We start from the raw sequence: 23,867 nt of genomic DNA on the forward strand, positions 1-23,867 counted from the left end.
GTGCAGCTCAGGGATCCCTCAGAAAAAAGGTTGTCACCATTTGAACACCATCAATTCAGCAACTTTTTTGAAATTCCACCCATACGTTGATAACTATCTATGAAAGTACTTTTCAGGTTAGGATTTGAATATCAATCCATTTCCTGCAGCGAATGAGTTTGTGTTGAATTGACCCAAGGCCTGACGTAGAGGTAGCCTTGTATGTGTACAGTATGTGCTAATGCCAACTCTACACTTCTATGGTTACCTACACATGGCAACAGTCATTGCCATGTGTTGGTAACTGCGTGGATGCAAGGTCGGGACAATGACGTCACCGTAATGCAGAAATTCAACGCTGGAGCAGGCATAGGACCAGATCCAAAGCAGTGTATGTTGCCTAGACGGCTGAGGACAAGCGGTGTTATAAATCATAAATTAAAGACCTTATCCAGTGCCTTCTGAAAGTATTCAGACCCCTTCACTTATTCCACATTTTGTTACGTTATAACCTTATTCTAAAATGGATGAAATAAAAAAAATCCTCAGCAATATACACACAATAGCCCATAATGACAATTGTTTTGCTAATTTATAAAAAATAAAACGGGGACCTTATTTACACAAGTATTCAGACCCTTTGCCATGAGACTTGAAATTGAGCTTGGGTGCATCCTATTTCCATTGATCATCCTTGAGATGTTTCTACAACTTGATTGGAATCCACCTGTGGTAAATTCAATTGATTGTACATTATTTGGAAAGGCGCACACACATGTCTATATACTGTCCCACAGTTGAAAATACATTTCAGAGCAAAAACCAAGCCATGAGGTTGAAGGAATTGTCCATAGAGCTCCGAGACAGGATTGTGTCAAGGCACAGATCTGGGCAAGGGTACTAAAACATGTCTGCAGCATTTAAGGCCCTCAAGAACACAGTGGCCTTCATCATTCTTAAATGGATGAAGTTTGGAACCACCAAGACTCTTCCTAGAGCTGTCCGCCTGGCCAAACTGAGCAATTGGGTGAGAGGGGCCTTGGTCAGGGAGGTGACCAAGAACCCGATGGTCACTCTGACCAAGCTCTGGAGTTCCTCTGTGGAGATGTGAGAACAACCCTAAGCACACAGCCAAGACAACGCAGGAGTGGCTTCTGGACAAGTCTCTGAATGTCCTTGAGTGGCCCAGCCAGAGCCCGGACATCTCTGGAGAGACCTGAAAATAGCTGTGCAGCAATGTTCCGCATCCAACCTGACACCGCTTGAGAGGATCTTCAGAGGAGAATGGGAGAAACTCCCCAAATACAGATGTGCCAAGCTTGTAACGTCATACTCAAGAAGACATGATGCTATAATTGCTGCCAAAGTGCTTCAACAAAGGATCTGAATACTTATGTGAAGTTTTGTAAATAAAAAAAATTAGCAAACATTAATAAACCTGTTTTTGCGTTGTCATGGGCTATTGTGAGTAGATTGGGGGGGGCGACAATTGACCAATTTTAGAATAAGGCTGTAACATAACAAAATGTGGGAAAAGTAAAGGGGTCTGAACTCTTTCCGAAGGCACTGTGTGTGTGTAGGGGATCCTCCTGCTTCATTATTGATGCTGAGCCTGTGATGAGAATCCTTTGGTCTTACTTAATATAATAACATGCTCTTCTATGCCTGCTTTTTCCCCAGGCAAACGGGCATGCCGACCGCATTGAAAACATAAAGCCCATGTTTGTGGAGCCCAGGGGAAAGGGGACGTTCACGGAGGTCAGTGCTGCAGACATTCCCATTTAAACCGCTGCATGTACTCTGTCACTACCTGCAGTTTCGTGACCGTAACAGTAAATGACCGTTATCATGGGAATGTTTCTCCTGCACTATCATTAGTATAGCAAAGCTAACTTAACCCATACCGTTTCCTTTTTGTCTAGATAATTGATGGTTATTATGACAAAGTCAATGACTCGAAATCTAAAGGGGGCAGCTTCTTTGCGGTCTGTCGGGGAAAGGTAAGACCTGTTTGTTATGGTCAGTCTGTCTTCCCCATATCCTTGCCTGAAGTACTTCCTCTGCTCTGATGGCTTCATAGCACTTACTGGTTCAGATAGTCACCCACACAAATACTGTAAATCACTTCTACCAAAAGGTCACTGTTTACCCTCCATGACCTAACATCGTCATGTTAAGGAAACATAGCATGCTACCTCATTTTGAATGTCAACACAGCAGTTCCTGATTTGGCAAAGCAGAATGTCACCAGGCCTCATTGGAAAAACAGCACACTATTATACGAGACCAAATTAACACATTCTACAGAACAACGACATTTGTTCTGAGTCATTTTCTGGGAATGCTTTAAAGTCCAAAAGTTGTGGGCAGAGTTAGAAGTTGGCTGTCAGAAGTATTACAATCTAAATTTACTTTCAATCTTTCTGTCTGCATATTTCAAGACATTCCATATAAGGGTGCAGCAATGGCGTGCATTCATGGATGTCAAGGGAAGCCAGGCTTCCTGAAAAAATTAAACACATTATTTCATGTCTTTCGTCTGTTTCATAATTTACCCTTTAATTTGCAAGAGGCTAAATGTATCTCGGCAGGAGAAAGCATCCGAGCAAGCGAAACAGCGCCTCTCTGTCTCTTTATGTGTAGCTTATCTGTTTCTGTCTGGTCAAAAAGAGTAAAATTGTTGCTGCAATGGAAGCCAGTGAGCATTTGGCCTCCCTTGATAATAAAATTAAATGAGAGCCAATCAGCGTCGAACTAAACGAGCTCAACTGTGAATGGTCCTGGCACACCCCAAAAAAAGTTTAGGGAAGCCAGATTCGATTTGTCATTGCCACACCAATCAAAACAAAAACCAAATGTCATTGACAGAATGTTTTTTGAATTTTCACTTCTGAGCTCTGGTGGCTGGCTACCTAGCTAAAATTGGCCCTTTCCTAAATTAGGCCTGAATGGAGATAGGGGTTTGGACTTCTGGTTTTAGTTAGTTCTCCGTGCTGGCCAATCGATGATTACGCCGATTCTGAACTAACCATACATTCATACATAGTGCCCCTTGCCGGAAGTTCAATATGTAGCTAAATGTAGTAGGCTATTGTTGCCTCTGAAAGGAAGTTAGGCTAGGTAGCAAGAATTTAAGCCAGGTAGCCTAGGACAACAAAAACTAAGTGTAGGTTACTGTATGACTGATTCATATACCATTTTGGCAACATGAAAGAAGAGGATGGCGTTGGTGGTTATCTACAGGTAGGGTGAGTCAATATGTTTCTTTCTACTTGCAAGCACCCAAAACACACACAAATATTAACGCAACATGTAAAGTGTTGGCCCCATGTTTCATGAGCTGAAATAAAATACCCCAACCATTTTCCATATGCACAAAAAGCTTCTTTCTCTAAAATGTGTCTTATATTCCTGTTTATGAGCATTTCTCCTTTACCAAGATAATCCAAACACCTTACAGGCAATTGGCATGATGACTGCAGGAATGTCCACCAGAGCTCTTGTCATAAGCCGCCACCAACATCGTTCAACCATCCTCACAGCCGCAGACCACGTGTAATCATGCCAGCCCAGGATCTCCACATCCGGCTTCTTCACCAGTGGGATTGTCTGAGACCAGCCACCAGGACAGCTGATGAAACTGGGTTTGCACAACCGAAGAATTTCTGCACAAACTGTTATAAACCATCTCAGGGAAGCTCATGTGCGTGCTTGTCGTCCTGACCAGGGTCTTGACCATACTGCAGTTTGGTGTCGTAACGAACTTCAGTGAGCAAATATTCACCTTCAACAGGCACTGGCACGCTCTTCATGGAAAGGCATAAGCTACGGTCAATGAACACAATTGCATTTTATCGATGACAATTTGAATACACAGAGATACCGTGATGAGATCCTGAGGCCTATTGTTGTGCCATTCATCCGCTGCCATCACCACATGTTTCGGCATGATAATGCACAGCCCAATGTCGGAAAGATCTAAACAATTCCTGGAAGCTGAAATGTCACAGTTCTTCCATGGCCTGCATACTCACCAGACATGTCACCCATTGAGCATGTTTGGGATGCTCTGGGTTGACGTGTATGGCAGCGTGTTCCAGTTACCGCAAATATCCAGCAACTTCACATAGCCATTGAAGAGTAGGACAACATTCCACAGGTCACAATCGACAGCCTGATGAACTCTATGCTGCATGAGGCAAATGGTGGTCACACAAGATACTGACTGGTTCTCTTCCACGCCCCTACCTTATTTTGAAAGCGTCTCTGACCAACACATGCATATCTGTATTCCCAGTCATGTAAAATCCATAGATTAGGGCCTAAGGAATTTATTTAAATTGACTGATTCCTTTATAGGAACTGTAACTGTAAAATATTTAGAAATTGGTTGCATGTTGTGTTTTTTCTCTCAATGTATTTAGCTTATGTTGATTGTACTGGATTGTTTTTGTATCCAAATCCGGCTTTAAACTTCTTCACAACAGTTTCTCGGACCTGCCTGGTGTGTTCCTTGTTCTTCATGATGCTCTCTGTGCTTTTAACGGACCTCTGAGACTATCACAGTGCAGGTGCATTTATACGGAGACTTGATTACACACAGGTGGATTGTATTTATCATCATTAGTCATTTAGGTCAACATTGGATCATTCAGAGATCCTCACTCAACTTCTGGAGAGAGTTTGCTGCACTGAAAGGGGCTGAATAATTTTGCACGCCCAATTTTTCAGTTTTTGATTTGTTAAAAATGTTTGAAATATCCAATAAATGTCGTTCCACTTCATGATTGTGTCCCACTTGTTGTTGATTCTTCACAAAAAAATATGTTTTATATATTTATGTTTGAAGCCTGAAATGTGGCAAAAGGTCGCAAAGTTCAAGGGGGCCGAATACTTTCGCAAGGCACTGTGTATATATATCACGGTGGCAAGGCATATGAACTAACAGGTTATAGAGCAAACAACCCAACTATCACAACACATAAGTTGTAATATGGCTATTTTTCTTCCTAGGCTTGGCTTTCCAAGGGATAAAATACATTTAAAAATCTTCCCAAACTCCTACTGGGGTGTAGTAAGATATCTGATGGGCTGGATGATACTGTTCTCATCAATTATCTCAACATTTTTTTTTTTTTTTTAAGTATACCTAAACTGGAAATTAACCAATCCTCCATCGTTAAGACAATGGAAAAATCATATACTTCATTATGTCAATATTGAAAGAGCGCGTGCGATGGAGAGGAACAAAGTAATGCAATTTGAGAACGTAGCAGAGACAGGGGTGAGAAAATGTGTCTGGGCGGGTATGTTGTTGATGTTTGTACCTCAGTATGTTGTCTGATTGTGTAAAAAAAAAAAAAAAAAAAAAAGGGAAACTTGCACACGTGCCTCCGAGTCCTAGGCATTGCTCATACCTGAAAAATACTACATTGTTTGAGAACCATTTCCCAGTAGAGAGAGATATTTGAAATGGTGTCAATACAACCTCATTATGACTTAATTTCAACCAGTTTTGCCCATTGCATCCTCTCAAGCACTGGCTGCTGTTCTGTTATTATGATTTTTAATTAAAGCAAATAATGTACTTGCATTTGTTTCTGGAGTGTGTCCCGTCGTAATAATTTAGAGTTTCACAATGTTGGAAGATGTTGTCCCCTTTTTGTTCAGTCTCAGTGGAGGGAGGGAGCTGCTCTCTTCCTCCCTCCGCTGAGACTGACCATTAGATTCAAGCACCTGTCAGACCAGTGGAGAATTGTTTTGGGCTGATAATATATTTTCAATCGTCAATTTTATGCACACTCAGCTGTGCTTCAACAACTGCTCTATTACTGGTGTGATCATACCTCAAGTTTTGAAATATTATTTTGAAATGGTCTGAGAAGAACAACATTGGCAGGGCAATTCAAGCATATCCAATATGCAGTAATGTATTGGGCTAAACCTACTGCACAAACCTTGGTGGTTCTAGAACTGTAAAAGGTTAATGTTGCATAGGCTTCATGTTTAAAATACAAAACAAATCTGAGCGGTAGATCTCTGCTTGCATTTTGACTCGAAGTGAAGTTGAACACTACCTCAGCTGTCGCGGCAAGATATCCAAACCTCTTAACGAGGTCGCTAAGTGTTAGGTTAAGTTCTCTACAATTTTGACAACGCATGGAGACATCACTCTGAATTGATCTTAAGCCCATACATGGTATTTTCTGTGTGCCTTGATTGGTTCATTTGTACCTCTGCCAGGCCAGCGAGGGCCTGGATTTTGCTGACACGTATGGCCGAGGGGTCATAATCACTGGCCTCCCGTTCCCGCCCCGCATGGACCCCCGGGTCATTCTGAAGATGCAGTACCTGGACGAGATGTGCAGGAAGAAGACCCCCGGGGTGCAGGTATGGAGGAAGCCCCTTCGCTGGTCCTCTGACTGATATATTACAGGATTTATTAGGACTTCACTAATAGCTACCCTTACAGAAGTGAAGTTCATGTAAATTGTCAATTCACAACTTTTTTCACTAAAAGCAAAACCAAACATACTTTAAAACATGTTTTTGGCAAAGATGTTCATGCACTAAGGACATCTAGTTAATATTTGTGTTTCTCTGCCTTTCTGTGTGTGTGGGTAGTACCTGTCGGGGCAGAACTGGTATAGACAGCAGGCGTCCAGGGCAGTGAACCAAGCTATTGGAAGAGTCATTCGCCACCGTGATGACTACGGGGCTATCTTCTTGTGCGACCACAGGTCAGTATTGTATGCTGGTCATTTCAGGTGATCATCAGGGGTGCATGCTGGTCATTTCAGGTGATCATCGGGTACAGTCGGAAGTTTACATACACTTAGGTTGGAGTCATTTAAAACTTGTTTTTCAACCACTCAATAAACCACTCAAATTTTGCACATGCTTTTTCAGTTCTGCCCAAACATTTTCTATAGGATTGAGGTCAGGGCTTTGTGATGGCCACTCCAATAACTTGACTTTGTTGTTCGTAAGCCATTTTGCCACAACTTTGGAAGTATGCTTGGGATCATTGTCCATTTGGAAGACCCATTTGCAACCAAGCTTCAACTTCCTGACTGATGTCTTGAGATGTTGCTTCCATATATCCACATCATTTTCCTGCCTCATGAATCCATCCAAATTTTGAAGCTGCCACCCCTGTGCTTCACGGTTGGGATGGTGTTCCTCGGCTTGCAAGCCTCCCCCTTTTTCCTCCAAACATAACGATGGTCATTATGGCCAAACAGTTCTATTTTTGTTTCATCAGACCAGAGGACATTTCTCCAAGAAGTACGATCGTTGTCCCCATGTGCAGTTTGAAAACGTAGTCTGTGTTTTTTTTTTTTGCCGGTTTTGGAGCAGTGGCTTCTTCCTTGCTTGGGAAGTGCTTGGGTTGCATTTCAGGTTATGTTGATATAGAACTAATTTTGCTGTGGATATAGATACTTTTGTACCCGTTCCCTCCAGCATCTTCAAATTGTAGACCTCCACAAGTCTGGTGGTCCTTTGCTGCTGTTCTCGGATTGATTTGAACTTTTCGCACCAAAGTACGTTAATCTCTAGGAGACAGAACGCGTCTCCTTCCTGAGCGCTGCTGTGTGGTCCCATGGTGTTTATACTTGCGTACTATTGTTTGTACAGATCAAATTACCTTCAGGCATTTGGAAATCGCTCCCAAGGATGAACCAGACTTGTGAAGGTCTCCAATTTGTTTTCTGAGGTTTTGGTTGATTTCTTTTGATTTTCACATGATGTCAAGCAAAGAGGCACTGAGTTTGAAGGTAGGCCTTGAAATACATCCACGGGTACACCTCCAATTCACTCAAATTATGTCATTTAGCCTATCAGAAGCTTGTAAAGCCATGAAATCATTTTCTGAAATTTTCCAAGCGGTTTAAAGACACAGTCAACTTAGTGAACTTAGTGTATGTAAACTTCTGACCCCCTGGAATTGTGATACAGTGAATTATAAGTGAAATAATCGTTCTGTAAACAAGTGTTGGAAAAATTACTTGCGTCATGCACAAAGTAGATGTCCTAAACAGACTTGCCAAAACTATAGTTTGTTAACAACAAATTTATGGAGTGGTTGAAAAACAAGTGTTAATGACTCCAACCCAAGTGTATGTTAACTTCTGACATCAACTGTATATTCAAGATCAGTCTATATTCTTCAGGCAGTGGTGGTGACGGAACATGACGTGGCTCTAGAAATAGTGGTTGCCATTGTAAACATCACATGACCGGGACATCAACTAGATTGTCCTATAGGATTCAAGTCATCATCCTTTGCCTGATAACTCCTACAGTACCAGTCAAACGTTTGGACACACCAACTCATTCCAGGGTTTCCCCTTTTTACTGTTTTCTACACTTCAGAATAATAGTGAAGATATTAAAAACTATGAAATAACAAATGGAATCATGTAGTAACCAAAAAAGTGTTATAAAATGTATTTGTTTATTTGAGATTCTTTGAAGTAGCACCATTTTCATTGATGACAGCTTTGCACAACTGGAATGCATTTCAATTAACAGGTGTGCCTTGCTAAAAGTTCATTTGTGGAATTTCTTTCCTTCTTAATGCGTTTGAGTCAATCAGTTGTGTTGTGACAAGGTAGGGTTGGTATACAGAAGATGGCCCTATTTGGTAAAAGTCCATATTATGGCAAGAACAGCTCATATACTCAAAGAGAAACAACAGTCCATCATTACTTTAACACATGGTCAGTCAATCTTTGTGAGACGAAGCTTAGGTGAACGGATGATCTCCGCATTTGTGGTTCAATCCGTGAAGCATGGTGTAATGTGGTGGTGTAATGGTGCTTTGCTGTTGACACTGTCAGTGATTTATTTTGAATTCAAGGCACGCTTAACCAGCATTGCTACCACAGCATCCTGCAGCGATTCGCCATCATATCTGGTTTAGGCTTAGTGGGACTATCATTTGTTTTTCAACAGAACAATGACCCAACACACCACCAGGCTGTGTAAGGGCTATGTGACCAACAAGTAGAGTGATGGAGTGCTCCATCAGATGGCCTGGCCTCCACAATCACCTGACCTCAACCCAATTGAGATGAAGAGTGAAGGAAAAGCAGCCAACAAGTGCTCAGCATCTGTGGCAACTCCTTCAAGACCGTTGCAAAAGCATTCCAGGTGAAGCTGATTGAGAGAATGCCAGGAGTGTGCAAAGCTGTCTAGGCAAAGGGTGCTACTTCAAAGAATCTCAAATATAACATATTTTGATTTGTTTAAAACTTTTTCAGTTACTACATGATTCCATATGTTATTTCATAGTTTTGATGTCTTCCCTATTATTCTACAATGTAGAAAATAGTAATAACTAAATGAAACCCTTGAATGAGTAGGTGTGTCAACTTTTGACTGGTACTGTACAGTATGTGCAAGTCATCACTTTACACCATCAATATAAAATATTATCCAATTATCCAATTTTATTTGTCATATACACATGGTTAGCAGATGTTAATGCGAGTGTAGCGAAATGCTTGTGCAGTAATAACCAACAAATAATCTAACAATTCCAAAACTACTGTCTTATACACACAAGTGTAAGGGGATAAAGAATATGTACATAAAGATATATGAATGAGTGATGGTACAGAGCGGCATAGGCAAGATGCAATAGATGGTATCGAGTACAGTATATACATATGAGATGAGTATGTAAACAAATTGGCATAGCTATTATGTGGAAGTTGAAAACCAGCTATCTCACCTATGTATGGGTAAGGTAGTGTTAGGTTCCAATTTTGAGTAAGTAACTCACGGACACTAGCGAAGCTTAACCAAGTTTAATTCTTCCCAAAGGGTCAGTATCGTCAGACCGACTCTTGAACAGTTTTGGTAACACTTTCTAATAACAGTCAGTAATAAACCAATTATAAGGCATTTAAAGTTTGCTCACCATTTCTCCCATTTGTAAATGTTAGTTTACAAGCTAGTTATTCACAACTTTTATTCATAAATAATTCATATTATTTATTCATATTATGTTTGTAAATGCCTTAAATTATTTCTTACTGAACGTTAGTGTTACCAGAGTTTTTCCTATCATGCAACTCTATAGTGTCCGTTGGCTATTTCCTCCAGGTTCAAAAGCACAGACGCACGTGCCCAGCTACCCTCATGGATAAGGCCCTACGTGCGCACTTACGACAACTTTGGAAATGTGGTCCGTGACGTGGCGCAGTTCTTCAGAGTTGCACAGAAACATGTAAGTGGGTCAAGCAGAAGAGTACATCTTGAGTGACTTTCTGATTGCTTGAGAGAGAAGCATTAAATTATACATTTGGAATGTACTGTAATAATAACCCTTAAAGGAAAGGTTCACCCATTTTGAATGGTTTTGTTTTTGTGCATCTGAGTAATGTTATATCAATGCCCTGGGTCATTTAAAAAACAACATGTATTTCACCTTTTATTTAATCAGGTAGGCTAGTTGAGAACAAGTTCTCATTTACAACTGCGACCTGGCCAAGATAAAGCAAAGCAGTGTGACACAAACAACAACACAGAGTTACACATAGAATAAACAAACACAGTCAATAATACAATAGAGAAAGTCTATATACAGTGTGTGCAAATGAGGTAGGATAAGGGGGGTGAGGCAATAAATAGGCCATAGTGGCGAAATTATTACAGTATGGCAAATTAAACACTGGGGTGATAGATGTGCAAAAGATGTGTGTGTGTGTGCAAGTGGTGGTACTGGGGTGCAAAGGAGCAAAATAAATAGCAATATGGTGATGAGGTAGTTGGATGGGCTATTTAGTAGTTTTTGATCTCAGCCCCTATCGAATACACAGTGGGATATGGGTTATTATGCACTTCCTAAGGGTTCCACTAGATGTCAACCGTCTTTAGAACGTTGTTTCAGGCTTCTACAGTGAAGGGGGGCCGGATGAGAGCTGTTTGACTAAGGGGTCTGGCAGCAGCCTCGTTCTCAGTCACGCGCATTTCACATGAAGTAGCTCTCGTTCCATTGCTTTTCTACAGACAATGGAATTGTCCGGTTGGAACATTATTCAACATTTATGATAAACATCCTAAAGATTGATTCTATACTTAGTTTGACAAGTTTCTTCGACCTGTAATATAACTTTTTGAACTTTTCGTCCGACTGGACCAAACGCCCTAACAAAAGCTATTTGGACATAAATGATTGACAAAACAAACATTTATTGTGGAACTGCGATTCCTGGGAGTGCATTCTGATGAAGATCTTCAAAGGTAAGTGAATATTTGCAATGCTATTTTTGACTAATGTTGACTGCGCAACATGGCAGATATTTATTTTGGCTGGTTTGAGCTCTGAGTGCGGTACTCAGATTATGCTTTTTCCGTAAAGTTTTTTTGAAATCTGACACAGCGGTTTCATTAACATTAACCTGTTACTCCTACCCCCTACTTTTTCGAACATTCTGTTAAAAATTGCGCAACATTTCAGCACCCTGCAACTCATGCCAGGAATATAATATATGCATATGATTAGTATGTGTGGATAGAAAACACTGACGTTTATAAAACTGGTTAAATCACGGCTGTGACTATAACAGAACGTGCGTTTCATCGAAAAGTGCAGGAAAATCTGATCACTGAAAATTGAAAAATATATCCATGCGCCACTTCAACCGATTGATAAAGGTGAACCACATTAAATGGGGCCGAGGTTGTAATACCTACAGCTTCCACACGATGTCAACAGTCTTGCCTACTATTTGTTTCTTGGTCAAACAGACACAAGGCAGCGCAGTTCTTCCGGTCTCCGACCGAATATTTTGGTTGAGATTTACCCGGACATTATAGAATATACATCGCCTCGTGATCAATTTGATCGCTTATTAACGTTTACTAATACCTAGAGTTGCATTACAGAAGTGTTTTGTGAAAGTTTATCGTCAACTTTTTTAATAAAAAAAAATGACGTTACGTTATAAGACGCAATTTTTTTTCGTTGATCACACAGTCTTCATAGATCGATATCTAGGCTATATATGGACCGATTTAATCAAAAAAAAGACCCAATAGTGATGTTTATGGGACATCTAGGAGTGCCAACGAAGGTCAAAGGTAATGAATGTTTTATATTTTATTTGTGCGTTTTGTGTAGCGCCGACTATGCTAATTATTTTGTTTTTAAGTCCCCTGCGGGTCTTTTGGGGTGTTACATGCTATCAGATAACTTCTCATGCTTTCGCCGAAAAGCATTTTAAAAATCTGACTTGTTGCCTGGATTCACAACGAGTATAGCTTTAATTCAATACCCTGCATGTGTATTTTAATGAACGTTTGAGTTTTAACGAGTGCTATTAGCATTTAGCGTAGCGCATTTGCATTTCCAGATGTCTAGATGGGACGCCTGTGTGTCAGGTAGGAGCAAGAGGTTAAGGAGAAGTGTATCTAAAGTTCTATGCATAACACTTGAATTTTCATCAACATTTATAATGAATATTTCTGGGAATTCTTGTGGCTCTCTGCACTATCACCGCATGTTTTTAGAACTACTGAACTTAACGCGCCAATGTAAAATGAGATTTTTTGAAATAAATATTCACTTTATCGAACAAAACATACATGTATTGTGTAACATGACGTCCTATGAGTGTCATCTGATGAAGATCATCAAAGATTAGTGATTAATTTGATCTCTTTGTGCTTTTTGTGACTCCTCTCTTTGGCTGGAAAAAAGGCTGGGTTTTTCTGTGGCTTAACATAATTGTTTGGAGCTTTCACTGTAAAGCATTTTTCAAATCAGACACTGGCTGGATTAACGAGAATTTTATCTTTAAGATGATGTAAAATACTTGTTTGTTTGAGAAATTAGATTTTATGACATTTCTGTTGATTTGTATTTGGCGCCCTGCAATTTCATTGGCTGTTGGCGAGGGGTTCCGCTAGCGGAACGGGGTTCCCAGTCCTAGACAGGTTAGTGTGAGTCTGGAAGGAGAGTTTACAGTGTAACCAGACACCTAGGTATTTTTAGTTGTCCACATATTCTAAGTCCCAACCGTCCAGAGTAGTGATGCTGGACGGTTGGGTAGGTGTGGGCAGCGGTCGGTTGAAGAGCATGCATTTAGTTTTGCTTGCATTTAAGAGCAGTTGGAGGCCACGGAAGGAGAGTTGTATGGCATTGAAGCTCGTCTGGAGTTTAGTTAAGTGTCCAAAGAAGGGCCAGAAGTATACAGAATGGTGTCGTCTGCGTAGAGGTGGATCAGAGAATCACCAGCAGCGAGAGCAACATCATTGATGTATACAGAGAAGGAGTCGACCTGAGGATTGAACCTTGTTGGCACCCCAATAGAGACTGCCAGAGGTCCAGACAACAGGATTTGACACACTGAACTCTGTCAGAGAAGTAGTTGATGAACCAGGTGAGGCATTAATTTGAGAAACCAATGCTGTTGAGTCTGTCGATAAAAATATGGTGATTGACCGAGTCGAAAGCCTTGGCCAGGTCGATGAATACAGCTGCACAGTATTGTCTCTATTCGATGGCGGTTATGATATCGTTTAGGACCTTGAGCATGGCTGAGGGGTGCACCCGTGACCAGCTTGGAAACCAGATTGCATAGTGGAGAAGGTACGGTGGGATTCTAAATGGTCGGTGATCTGTTTAGCTTGGCTTTCGAAGACCTTTAGAAAGGCAGGGTAAGATAGAGAATAGGTCTGTAGCAGTTTGGGTCTAGAGTGTCTCCCCCTTTTGAAGAGGGGGATGACCACGCCAGCTTTCCAATCTTTGGGGATCTGATGATACGAAAGAGCGGTTGAACAAGCTAGTAATGGAGGTTGCAACAATTTCTGCATATAGGTTTAGGAAGAGAGAGTCCAGATTGTTTAGCCCTGCTGATTTGTAGGGGTCCAGATTTTGCAGCTCTTTCAGAACATCAGCTATCTGGATTTGGGTGAAGGAGAAATGGGGGAGGCTTGGGCAAGTTGCAGTGAGGGGTGCAGGGCTGTTGACCGGGGTCGGGGTAGCCAGGTATAAAGCACGGCCAGCCGTAGGAAAATGCTTAATTGAAATGCTCAATTATCGCAGATTTATCGGTGGTGACAGTTTCCTAGTTTAAAGCCATGGACTTTACTGTGTCCCAGAACTTTTTGGAGTTAGTGTAACAGGATGCAAATTTCTGCTTTGAAAAAGCTAGCTTTTCTTTCCTGACTGCCTGTGTATATTGGTCCTAACTTCCCTGAAAATGTGCATATCGCGGGGGCTATTCGATGCTAATGCAGAACGCCACAGGATGTTTTTGTGTTGGTTAAGGGCAGTCAGGTCTGGAGTGATCCAAGGGCTATATTTGTTCCTGGTTCTACATTTTTTTGAATGGGGCATGCTTATTTAAGATGGTGAGGAAAGCACTTTTAAAGAACAACCAGGCGTCCTCTACTGACGGAATGAGGTCAATGTCCTTCCAGGATATCCGGGCCAGGTCGATTAGAAAGGCCTGCTCGCTGAAGGGTTTTAGGGAGTGTTTGACAGTGATGAGGGGTGGTCGCTTGAAGGCAGACCCAGGCAATGAGGCAGTGATCGCTGAGATCCTGGTTGAAGACAGCAGAGGTGTATTTAGAGGGCAGGTTGGTTAAGATGATATCTATGATGGTGCCTGTGTTTACGGATTTGGGGTTGTACCTGGTGAGTTCATTTGTAATTTGTGAGAGGTTGAGAGCATCAAGTTTAGATTGTAGGCTGGCCGGGGTGTTAAGCATGTCCCAGTTTTGGTCACCTAGCAGCATGAGCTCTGAAGATGGATGGTGGGCAATCAATTCGTATATGGTGTCCAGGGCACATCTAGGGGCAGATGATGTTCTATAGCAAGCGGCAATGGTAAGAGACTTGTTTCTGGAGAGGTGGATTTTTAAAAGAAGAAGCTCAAATTGTTTGGGCACAGACTTGGATAGTAAGACAGAACTCTGCAGGTTATCCCTGCAGTAGATTGCAACTCCGCCCCTTTTGGCAGTTCTATCTTGTTCGAAAATGTTATAGTTAGGGATGGACATTTTAGAGTTTTTGGTGGTCTTCCTAAGCCAGGATTCAGACATGGCTAGAACATCCGGGTTGGCAGAGTGTTCTAGGGCAGTGAATAAAACAAACATTAGAGGAGGCCTCTAATGTTAACATGCATGAAACCAAGGCTTTTACAGTTTCAGAACTCAACAAATGAGAGTGCCTGGGGAATGGGAGTGGAACTAGGCACTGCAGGGCCTGGATTAACCTCCACATCACCAGAGGAGTAGGATCGGGGTACGGCTAAACACTAAAAGAAGTGAACCTCTAGTACGTTCAGAACAGAGTTAAAGGAGTAGGAGATTTCTGGGCACAGTGGAACGGATTCAAGGCATAATATACAGTCAAGGCTATGGTAGGATGTGAATACAGTGAGGCTAAACCTGTGCATAGAGTGACGATGAAAGAGAGTCTCTAGGAATATAATTTAAACCAGGTGATGTCACTGCAAGTGTGGGAGGTGGAACTAAAGTGTTAACTAAGGCGTATTGAGCAGAGCTAGAGGCTCTACAGTGAAATAAGGCAATATTTACTAACCAAAACAGCAATGGACAAGGCATATTGACGTTAGGGAGTGGCATGCGTAGCAGAGTGATCATAGGAGTCCAGTGTGTGGCTTCTGGCAGCTAGCGGGCCGGGGCTAGCAAGCTAGCAGAAGGGCCTTTTAGGGACGTTGCGACAGAAGAAAGTCTGTTGTGGCCCCCTCGTGCTGTTACGTTGGCAGACGGATTAGCAGGGCTCCTTGTGGCAAACCAGGTCCAATGGGCCTCTTAAGCTAACAGTCCAATGTGCTCTAGACAGCTAGCAGGCTTACGGATAGGCGGGACGTCGCAACGGAGGAGCCAGTTGAGAGACCCCCTCTGGCGAATCACGTCAGTAGTCCAGTCGTGATGGGTAGGTGGTGGTCCAGGCCAGTTGGCAAAATAGGTATTGAAGCCCAAGGAGTGGCTGATGGGCCTAGCAGATGAGCATAGCAAGGTTAGCTCCAGGCCAATTGATTCTTGCTTCTGGACAGAGACGTTAGCCAGGAGTGGCCACTCTGATAGCGGCTTCCTAGCTGCGATGATCCGGGGGGAACCATTTCATGTTTTCATTTGTATCTGAGTTATTGGCGTTCAAGCAGCAGCACTGTGATAGTTGCTCTCATTACACTGGAAATGAATAGGAATACGACTTATAGATCGCGAAAACCTCTATCATACATGTTAGATTTCAGTACTGGCTGACAACTCAGGAGGATGTCTTCTCTTTTTTTGCGATATTCCTTCCTTAAGAAATGTGTAATTTAACGGAGGGTCTAGCACATTCTTTAGTCCAGGGTGCATTGCATGGTGCCGTTGCCAGATATATTATAGAAATGAGATATGAATCCAATGAATGGAGGAACGTACAGTGTATTTGGAAAGTATTTAGACCCCTTGACTTTCTCCACATTTTGTCACTACAGCCTTATTCTAAAATGGGTTAAATTGTTTTTCCCCCCTCATTAATCTGCGCACACTATCCCATAATGGAATTTTGCACATTTATTAAAAATAAAAACCTGAAATATCACATTTACATAAGTATTCAGACTCTTTACTCAGTGCTTTGTTGAAGTACCTTTGGCAAAGATTATAGCCTCGAGCCTTGGCATGATTGACGGAGTGCTGCGGAGATGGTTGTCCTTCTGAAAGGTTCTCCCGTTCTCCACAGAGGTCTGTCAGAGTGGTCATTGGGTTCTTGGTCTCCTCCCTGACCAAGGCCCTTCTCCCCCGATTGCCCCATTTGGCCGGGTGGCCAGCTCTAGGAAGAGTCTTGGTGGTTCCAAACTTCTTCCATTTAAGAATGATGGAGGCCACTGTGTTCTTGGACTTTCAATGCTGCAGAAATGTGTTGTACCCTTCCCCAGAAATAAACCATTTAATTCATTTTAGGATAAGGTTGTAACAAAATTTGGAATAAGTCAAGTGGTCTGAATACTTTCCAAATGCACTGCATAACGTCCCACCCAGCAGACTGTCGAACAATTGCGCTCACGTTGTCATACTGCGTCATGTGGTTGCTAAGCTAATCGTCACACAATCCCTTTAAGTCCGTGTATATTTCGAGAAACGTGCCTATTTCCCTTTTAAGTACGTATTGTCATGATTCCAAAGCTATAACATTAACATATTACAAGTTAATTTGTTTTAAAGATTTGTAATATTGTACTTCTTGTTGATGAAATTTGTGCTAATGTTACGTTTTTGAGCTAGTGCCCAATAGACTCTTTGAGGGAGAGTGCTCCTTATCCCAGAATCATCCAGAATGTGCTGCGCACCCCATTGACGTAGCATGGGCAACATTAAACTGCAGATACTTGTATGCAAATAAAAATTGCACTGTAAAGTAGGAGTTGTGTTCTGATATTATGGGGGGGGTTCCTGATTAATTTGCCATCTCAACAGGGGTCCCAGACACAAACCGGTTTGGGAACCCCTGGCTGAATGTTTTGGCACTTATTTCTTCTAAAACATTGTTGAAATTGAAACATTTCTTTTGGTCGCAAACACACAATTTGAACCATTTTAGTTTTTGGTCAAAATTCTGAAAATAAAAACAAATGGCATGGACAAAATGATTAGCACAGAAGAGCTTATACTTGTGGTTTGCACGGCCTTTGGCCAAGATACCTGACATGCTTTTCGTAGCCATCAGCTTGCTGCACCTTCTAATGGTGGTTTTGCCCACTCTTCAGCTGCAAACTGCTCCAATTCTGCTATTTTTGAGGGGTGCATTCGACAAACTTCTGTTTTCAGAGCTCAACATGGGATTCAGATCTGGAATAAATGCTGGCCACTCCAGAACAGTCCAGCTACTATCTTGTCTCATCGCTACAACTCCTGTAACGGGCTCAGGGGGGACGAAGGTTGAAAGTCATGCGTCCTCCGATACACAACCCAACTAAGCCGCACTGCTTCTTAACACAGCGCGCATCCAACCCGGAAGCCAGCCGCCCACACCAATATGTCGGAGGAAACACCGTGCACTGTGCCCGGCCCTCCACAGGAGTCGCTGGTGCACGATGAGACAAGGATATCCCTCCCGGCCTAACCCGGACGACGCTAGGCCAATTGTGCGTAACCCCACGGACCTCAAGGTCGCGGCCGGTTACGACAGAGCCTGGGCACGAACCCAGAGTCTCTGGACAGCGCCCTTAACCACTGCGCCACCCGGGAGGCCTCTCAGTGTTTATTCTTGAACCATTCCTGTGTGCTTTTTGATGTTTGCGGTCGTTGTCCTGCTGCAAGACCCACCACCTTCAAGGGATGCCCCGTTTTTGGAGACTGGGTTGAATAGTGGACTCACACACCTTGATAATCTGCTGATTTCATGATGCCTTGCACATGTTAAAGGCCTCCGGTGCTGGCGGCAAAGCAACCCCACAGCATTATCAAACCTCCCCCATGTTTCTTGAATCTTGTTTTCTAAATTAAAATTGTAAACTTAATTTTTCTGCAATGTTGAGAATCCACATAACTCTGTGTGCGTGTGTTTGTGTGTGTGTGTGTGTGTGTGTGTGTGTGTGTGTGTGTGTGTGTGTGTGTGTGTGTGTGTGTGTGTGTGTGTTATTTTAAAAATGTGCAAGGGTGCCAATACATTTGGCCGGAAATGTACATCTTTCCTCAGAACTATAACCAAGATTTTTCGTCAGAACTGAAGCCTACATGTAGCCTTTCCTCAGAACAGGGAGTCAATCTCCCTCGATTACACTGTGGGTAGTGTCAATGGGTGATTCAGAGTTGCACAACTGGGAATGAAACTGTTATTTTCCTCCATTTGGTTTTGTTGTTTCACTGCAGATGTGAGAATTCTGACCTTAATCTTGACCTCTGAACTCTTTGACTGTTCCAATGTCCCAGAGGCCTCCTCCAGAGAAGAAGCCTGCAAAGGGGAGTTGTGGTGGGGCGGTACACTCTGCAGATGCCCATTGTGTCAGCGCCGGACCCTGCCACTCCTCCGAGAGCTCCACCAAGGGAGGTTTCGCCCAGAAGGCCAAAGTACTGGACTCCCACGTGCCCAGTCTGAAGAGGCGACGGCTGAGTGAGTATCTACACCGCACATGCAGTGGCACCAAGCATGGTTTAAGTGAACGTTTTAATTGCTTAACAATGTCTCCTTAGGCTTTTGCTTCTCATCAGTTCTCTGTCTTGTGCAGATCTGCGTTAAATACCTATTAAGTACTATTTGAGGTGTACTTAACGCTTCCTGCGGCTGGGGTACAGGTTAGTCGTGGTAATTTGTCCATGTAGTCACTTTAGCCCTACCTACATGTAGAAATGACCACAACTAACCTGTACCCCTGCATGTTGACTTGGTACTGGTACCCCCTTCATATAGCCTTGTTATTATTTTGTGTTTGATTTTTTTTCTTTAGTTTAATTAGTAAATATTTTCTTAACTATTTCTTGAACTGCATTGTTGGTTAATAGCTTGTAAGTAAGCATTTCACGGTAAGGTCTATATATAACATCCGGCGCCGACAGAGATGGCCGCCTCGCTTCGCGTTCTCAGGAAACTATGCAGTATTTTTTTTTTATATGTATTATTTCTTACATTGTTACCTCAGGAAATCTAAAGTTGTATTACATACAGCCGGGAGGATCTATTGGATATAAAAGCAACGTCAACTTACCAACATTACGACTAGGAATACGACTTTCCCGAAGCAGATCCTCTGTTTGGGCCACCACCCAGGAAAATGGATCGGATCCCAGCCGGCAACCCAAAATTACGGCGCGGCAGGAGGGGCAGAAGAAGCGGTCTTCTGGTCAGGCTCCGTAGACGGACACAACGCGCACTGCTTCCGAGTTTACTACTCGCCAACGTCCAGTCTCTTGACAACAAGGTAGAAGAAATCCGAGCAAGGGTTGCCTTCCAGAGAGACATCAGAGATTGTAACGTTCTTTGTTTCACGGAAATGTGGCTCACTCGGTACAGCCACCTGGTTTCTTCACGCATCGCACCAACAGAAACAAACATCTCTCTGGTAAGAAGAAGGGCGGGGGTATGCCTTATGATTAACGAGACGTGTTGTGATGATAACAACATACAGGAACTCAAGTCCTTTTGCTCACCTGACCTAGAATTCCTTACAATCAAATGTCGACCGCAATATCTTCCAAGAGAATTCTCTTCGATTATAATAAAATCCGTATATATCCCCCAAGCAGACACATCAATGGCCCTGAATGAACTTCATTGGACTCTATGTAAACTGGAAACCACATATCCTGAGGCTGCATTCATTGTCGCTGGGGATTTTAACAAGGCTAATCTGAAAACAAAACTCTACATTTTATCAGCATATCGAATGTGCTACCCGGGTGGAAAAAATCCTGGACTCAAACTTCCGCGATGCATACAAAGCCCTGCTCCGCCCTCCTTTTGGAAAATCGGACCACTACTCAATTTTGTTGCTCCTAGCCTATAGACAGAAACTAAAACAGGAAACGCCCGTGCTCAGGTCTGTTCAATGCTGGTCCGACCAATCTGATTCCACCCTTCAAGATTGCTTTGATCACGTGGACTTGATGAATTGATTGATGGATCAGAATACTCTGATTCGGTGAGCGAGTTTATTAGCAAGTGCATTGGTGATGTTGTACACACAGCAACTATTAAAACCTTCCCCAACCAGAAACCGTGGATTGATGGCAGCATTCGTGCAAAACTGAAAGCGCGAACCACTGCTTTTAATCAAGGCAAGTCGACCGAATACAAACAGTGTAGCTATTCCCTCCGCAAGGCAATCAAACAAGCTAAGCGTCTAGAGTATAGAGAAAAGGAGAGTTGAAATTCAACAGCACGAGAGCTATGTGGCAGGGTCTACAGTCAATCACGGACTACAAACAGAAAACCAGCCCCATCGCGGACCACGATGTCCTGCTCCCAGACAAACTAAACAACTTCTTTGCTTGCTTTGAGGACAATACAGTGCCAACGACACGGCCCGCTACCAGAAACCTGCCGACTCTCCTTCACCGCAGCCAACTTAGAAAGCTAAGGTAACTGAGCTAAATGACTATCGCCCCATAGCACTCACCTCCATCATCATGAAGTGCTTTGAGAGACTAGTCAAGGATCATATCACCTCCACCCTACCTGATACCCTAGACCCACTCCAATTTACTTACCGCCCCAATAGGTCCACTGACGACGCAATCACACACCGCACACTGCCCTAACCCGTCTGGACAAGAGGAATAGCATTGTAAGAATGCTGTTCATTGACTACAGCTCAGCATTTAACACCATAGTACCCTCCAAAATTGTGATTAAGCTTGAGACCCTGGGTCTCGACCCCGCCCTGTGCAACTGGGTCCTGGACTTCCTGACGGGGCCGCCCCCGGGTGGTGAGGGTAGGAAACATCTCCACCCATCTGATCCTCAACACTGGGGCCCCACAAGGCTGCATTCTCAGTCCTCTCCTGTACTCCCTGTTCACCCATGACTGCGTGGCCATGCACGCCTCCAACTTAATTATCAAGTTTGCAGATGACACTACAGTGGTCGGCTTGATTACCAACAATGACGAGACTGCCTACAGGGAGGAGGTGAGGGCCCTCGGAGTGTGGTGTCAGGAAAATAACCTCACACTCAACGTCAACAAAACAAAGGAGATGATCGTGGACTTCAGAAAACAGCAGAGGGAGCGCCCCCCTATCCACATTGACGGGACAGTAGTGGAGAAGGTGGAAAGTTTTAAGTTCCTCAGCGTACCCATCACGGACAAACTGAAATGGTCCACCCACACAGACAGTGTGGTGAAGAACCAACCTCAGAAGGCTGAAGAAATTTGTCTTGTCACCAAAAACACTCAAACTTTTACAGATGCACAATTGAGAGCATCCTGTCGGGCTGTATCACCGCTTGGTGCGGCAACTGCTCAGCCCACAACCGTAAGGCTCTCCAGAGGGTAGTGAGGTCTGCACTACACATCACCCACCGGGGGAAAACTACCTGCTCTCCAGGACACCGACACCACCCGATGTCACAGGAAGGCCGAAAAGATCATCAAGGACAACAACCACCCGAGCCACTGCCTGTTCCACCCGCTGTCATCCAGAAGGCGAGGTCAGTACAGGTGCATCAAAGCTGGGACCGAGAGACTGAAAAACAGCTTCTATCTCAAGGCCATCAGACTGTTAAACAGCCATCACTAACATTGAGTGGCTGCTGCCAACATACTGACTTAATCTCTAGCCACTTTAATAATAAAAAATTGGATGTAATAAATGTATCACTAGTCACTTTAAACTATTCCACTTTATATAATGTTTACATACCCTACACTACTCATCTCATATGTATATACTGTACTCTGTACCATCTACTGCATCTTGGCTATGCCGTTTGGCCATCGCTCATCCATATATATTTTTATGTACATATTCTTATTCATTCCTTTACACTTGTGTGTGTGTGTATAAGGTAGTTGTTGTGAAGTTGTTAGATATTTTCTGCATGGTCGGAACTAGAAGCACAAGCATTTCGCTACACTCGCATTAACATCTGCTAACCATGTGTTCCATTGCGCTTGATTTAGTTTGCCCACCCAGTACATCTGTAATATATGAAAGTCTTTATTTAACCAGGTTAGTCTTGTTGATGATACAAAATCTCTTTTTCAGGAGAGACCTGAACCATTTGCCACAGGTCTGGTCTTGTTTGTGGGTCTGGAAGTGACTCGTCTCATCACCTCTTATCACATGTCTCATGACCTGTCTCCTGTTTCTGTTTTCAGATGAGCATGGCGGCAGTGAGGGGAACGGCATGGCTAGGCTGTGCATCGAATACGAAACGGAGATGGAGGCGAGCCGGAGGAGGCCGGCCGGCCTGCTAGACGCCCTGGAGCACAGCGACAGCCGCTATGGAGATGAAGTCGAGGCCCTAGGGGGCGAGGAGAGGGTACACTTGGCTTTACTACAGAAACCTCTGTCTGAACAGATGAGTTGGAGGATGGTGGTCCTTCGAAATAATATCAAGGAATGTTTTACTGAACATGTCTGGTTAAACTGATGCATGTTGCACTGCTTTGATGCAACTGCCAATATCGTTTTACCAGATCAAGCTGAGTCCTTGACTCACTTAGGGAAACCGTCCTTAAGTGATGAAATAAGGAAACTGATTGGTAAACGCTAGGAACCCACAGCATTGAGCAAAAAAACATGTTTTAGTTGACTAAATATGAGCTAGCATACAGTTGAAGTCAGAAGTTTACATACACTTAGGTTGGAGTCATTACAACTTGTTTTTCAACCACTCCAGAATTTTTTTGTTAACAAACTATAGTCTTGGAAAGTCAGTTAGGACCTCTACTTTGTGCATGACACAAGTAATTTTTTGAACAAATGTATGCAGACGGATTATTTCACTTAATTCACTGTATCACAATTCCAGTGGGTCAGAAGTGTTTATACACTAAGTTGACTGCCTTTTAAACAGCTTGGAAAATTCAATTTAGAAGCTTCTGATAGGCTAATTGACATAATTTGAGTCAATTGGAGGTGTACCTGTGGATGTATTTCAAGGCCTACCTTCAAACTCAGTGCCTCTTTGCTTGACATCATGGGAAATCAAAAGAAATTAGCCAAGACCTCAGAAAAAAAGACCTCCACAAGTCTGGTTCATCCTTGGGAGCAATTTCCAAACGCCTGAAGGTACCACGTTCATCTGTACAAACAATAGTAGGCAAGTTTAAACACCATGGGACCACGAGGCTGTCATACCGCACAAGAAGGAGACTCATTCTGTCTCCTAGAGATGAATGTTCTCTGGTGCGAAAAGTGCAAATCAATCCCACATCTACAGCAAAGGACCTTGTGAAGATGCTGGAGGA

General features: G+C 43.0%; 1 protein-coding gene across 3 annotated transcripts in view; it reads left to right on the forward strand.

The window, feature by feature from the left end:
- Positions 1-23,867, forward strand: part of rtel1 (regulator of telomere elongation helicase 1) — a 55,178-nt gene that overhangs the window by 18,890 nt on the left and 12,421 nt on the right. For all 3 annotated transcript variants that reach the window (XM_052482890.1, XM_052482889.1, XM_052482891.1), the window contains exons 20-26: positions 1,660-1,737; positions 1,902-1,979; positions 6,223-6,369; positions 6,604-6,719; positions 10,093-10,216; positions 18,889-19,069; positions 22,773-22,936. In XM_052482890.1, the coding sequence (XP_052338850.1) occupies positions 1,660-1,737; positions 1,902-1,979; positions 6,223-6,369; positions 6,604-6,719; positions 10,093-10,216; positions 18,889-19,069; positions 22,773-22,936 (888 nt within the window). The remainder of the gene's footprint in view (positions 1-1,659; positions 1,738-1,901; positions 1,980-6,222; positions 6,370-6,603; positions 6,720-10,092; positions 10,217-18,888; positions 19,070-22,772; positions 22,937-23,867) is intronic.

This window comes from Oncorhynchus keta, chromosome 28 (assembly GCF_023373465.1).
Source record: "Oncorhynchus keta strain PuntledgeMale-10-30-2019 chromosome 28, Oket_V2, whole genome shotgun sequence".
Classification (NCBI taxonomy): Eukaryota; Metazoa; Chordata; class Actinopteri; order Salmoniformes; family Salmonidae; genus Oncorhynchus; species Oncorhynchus keta.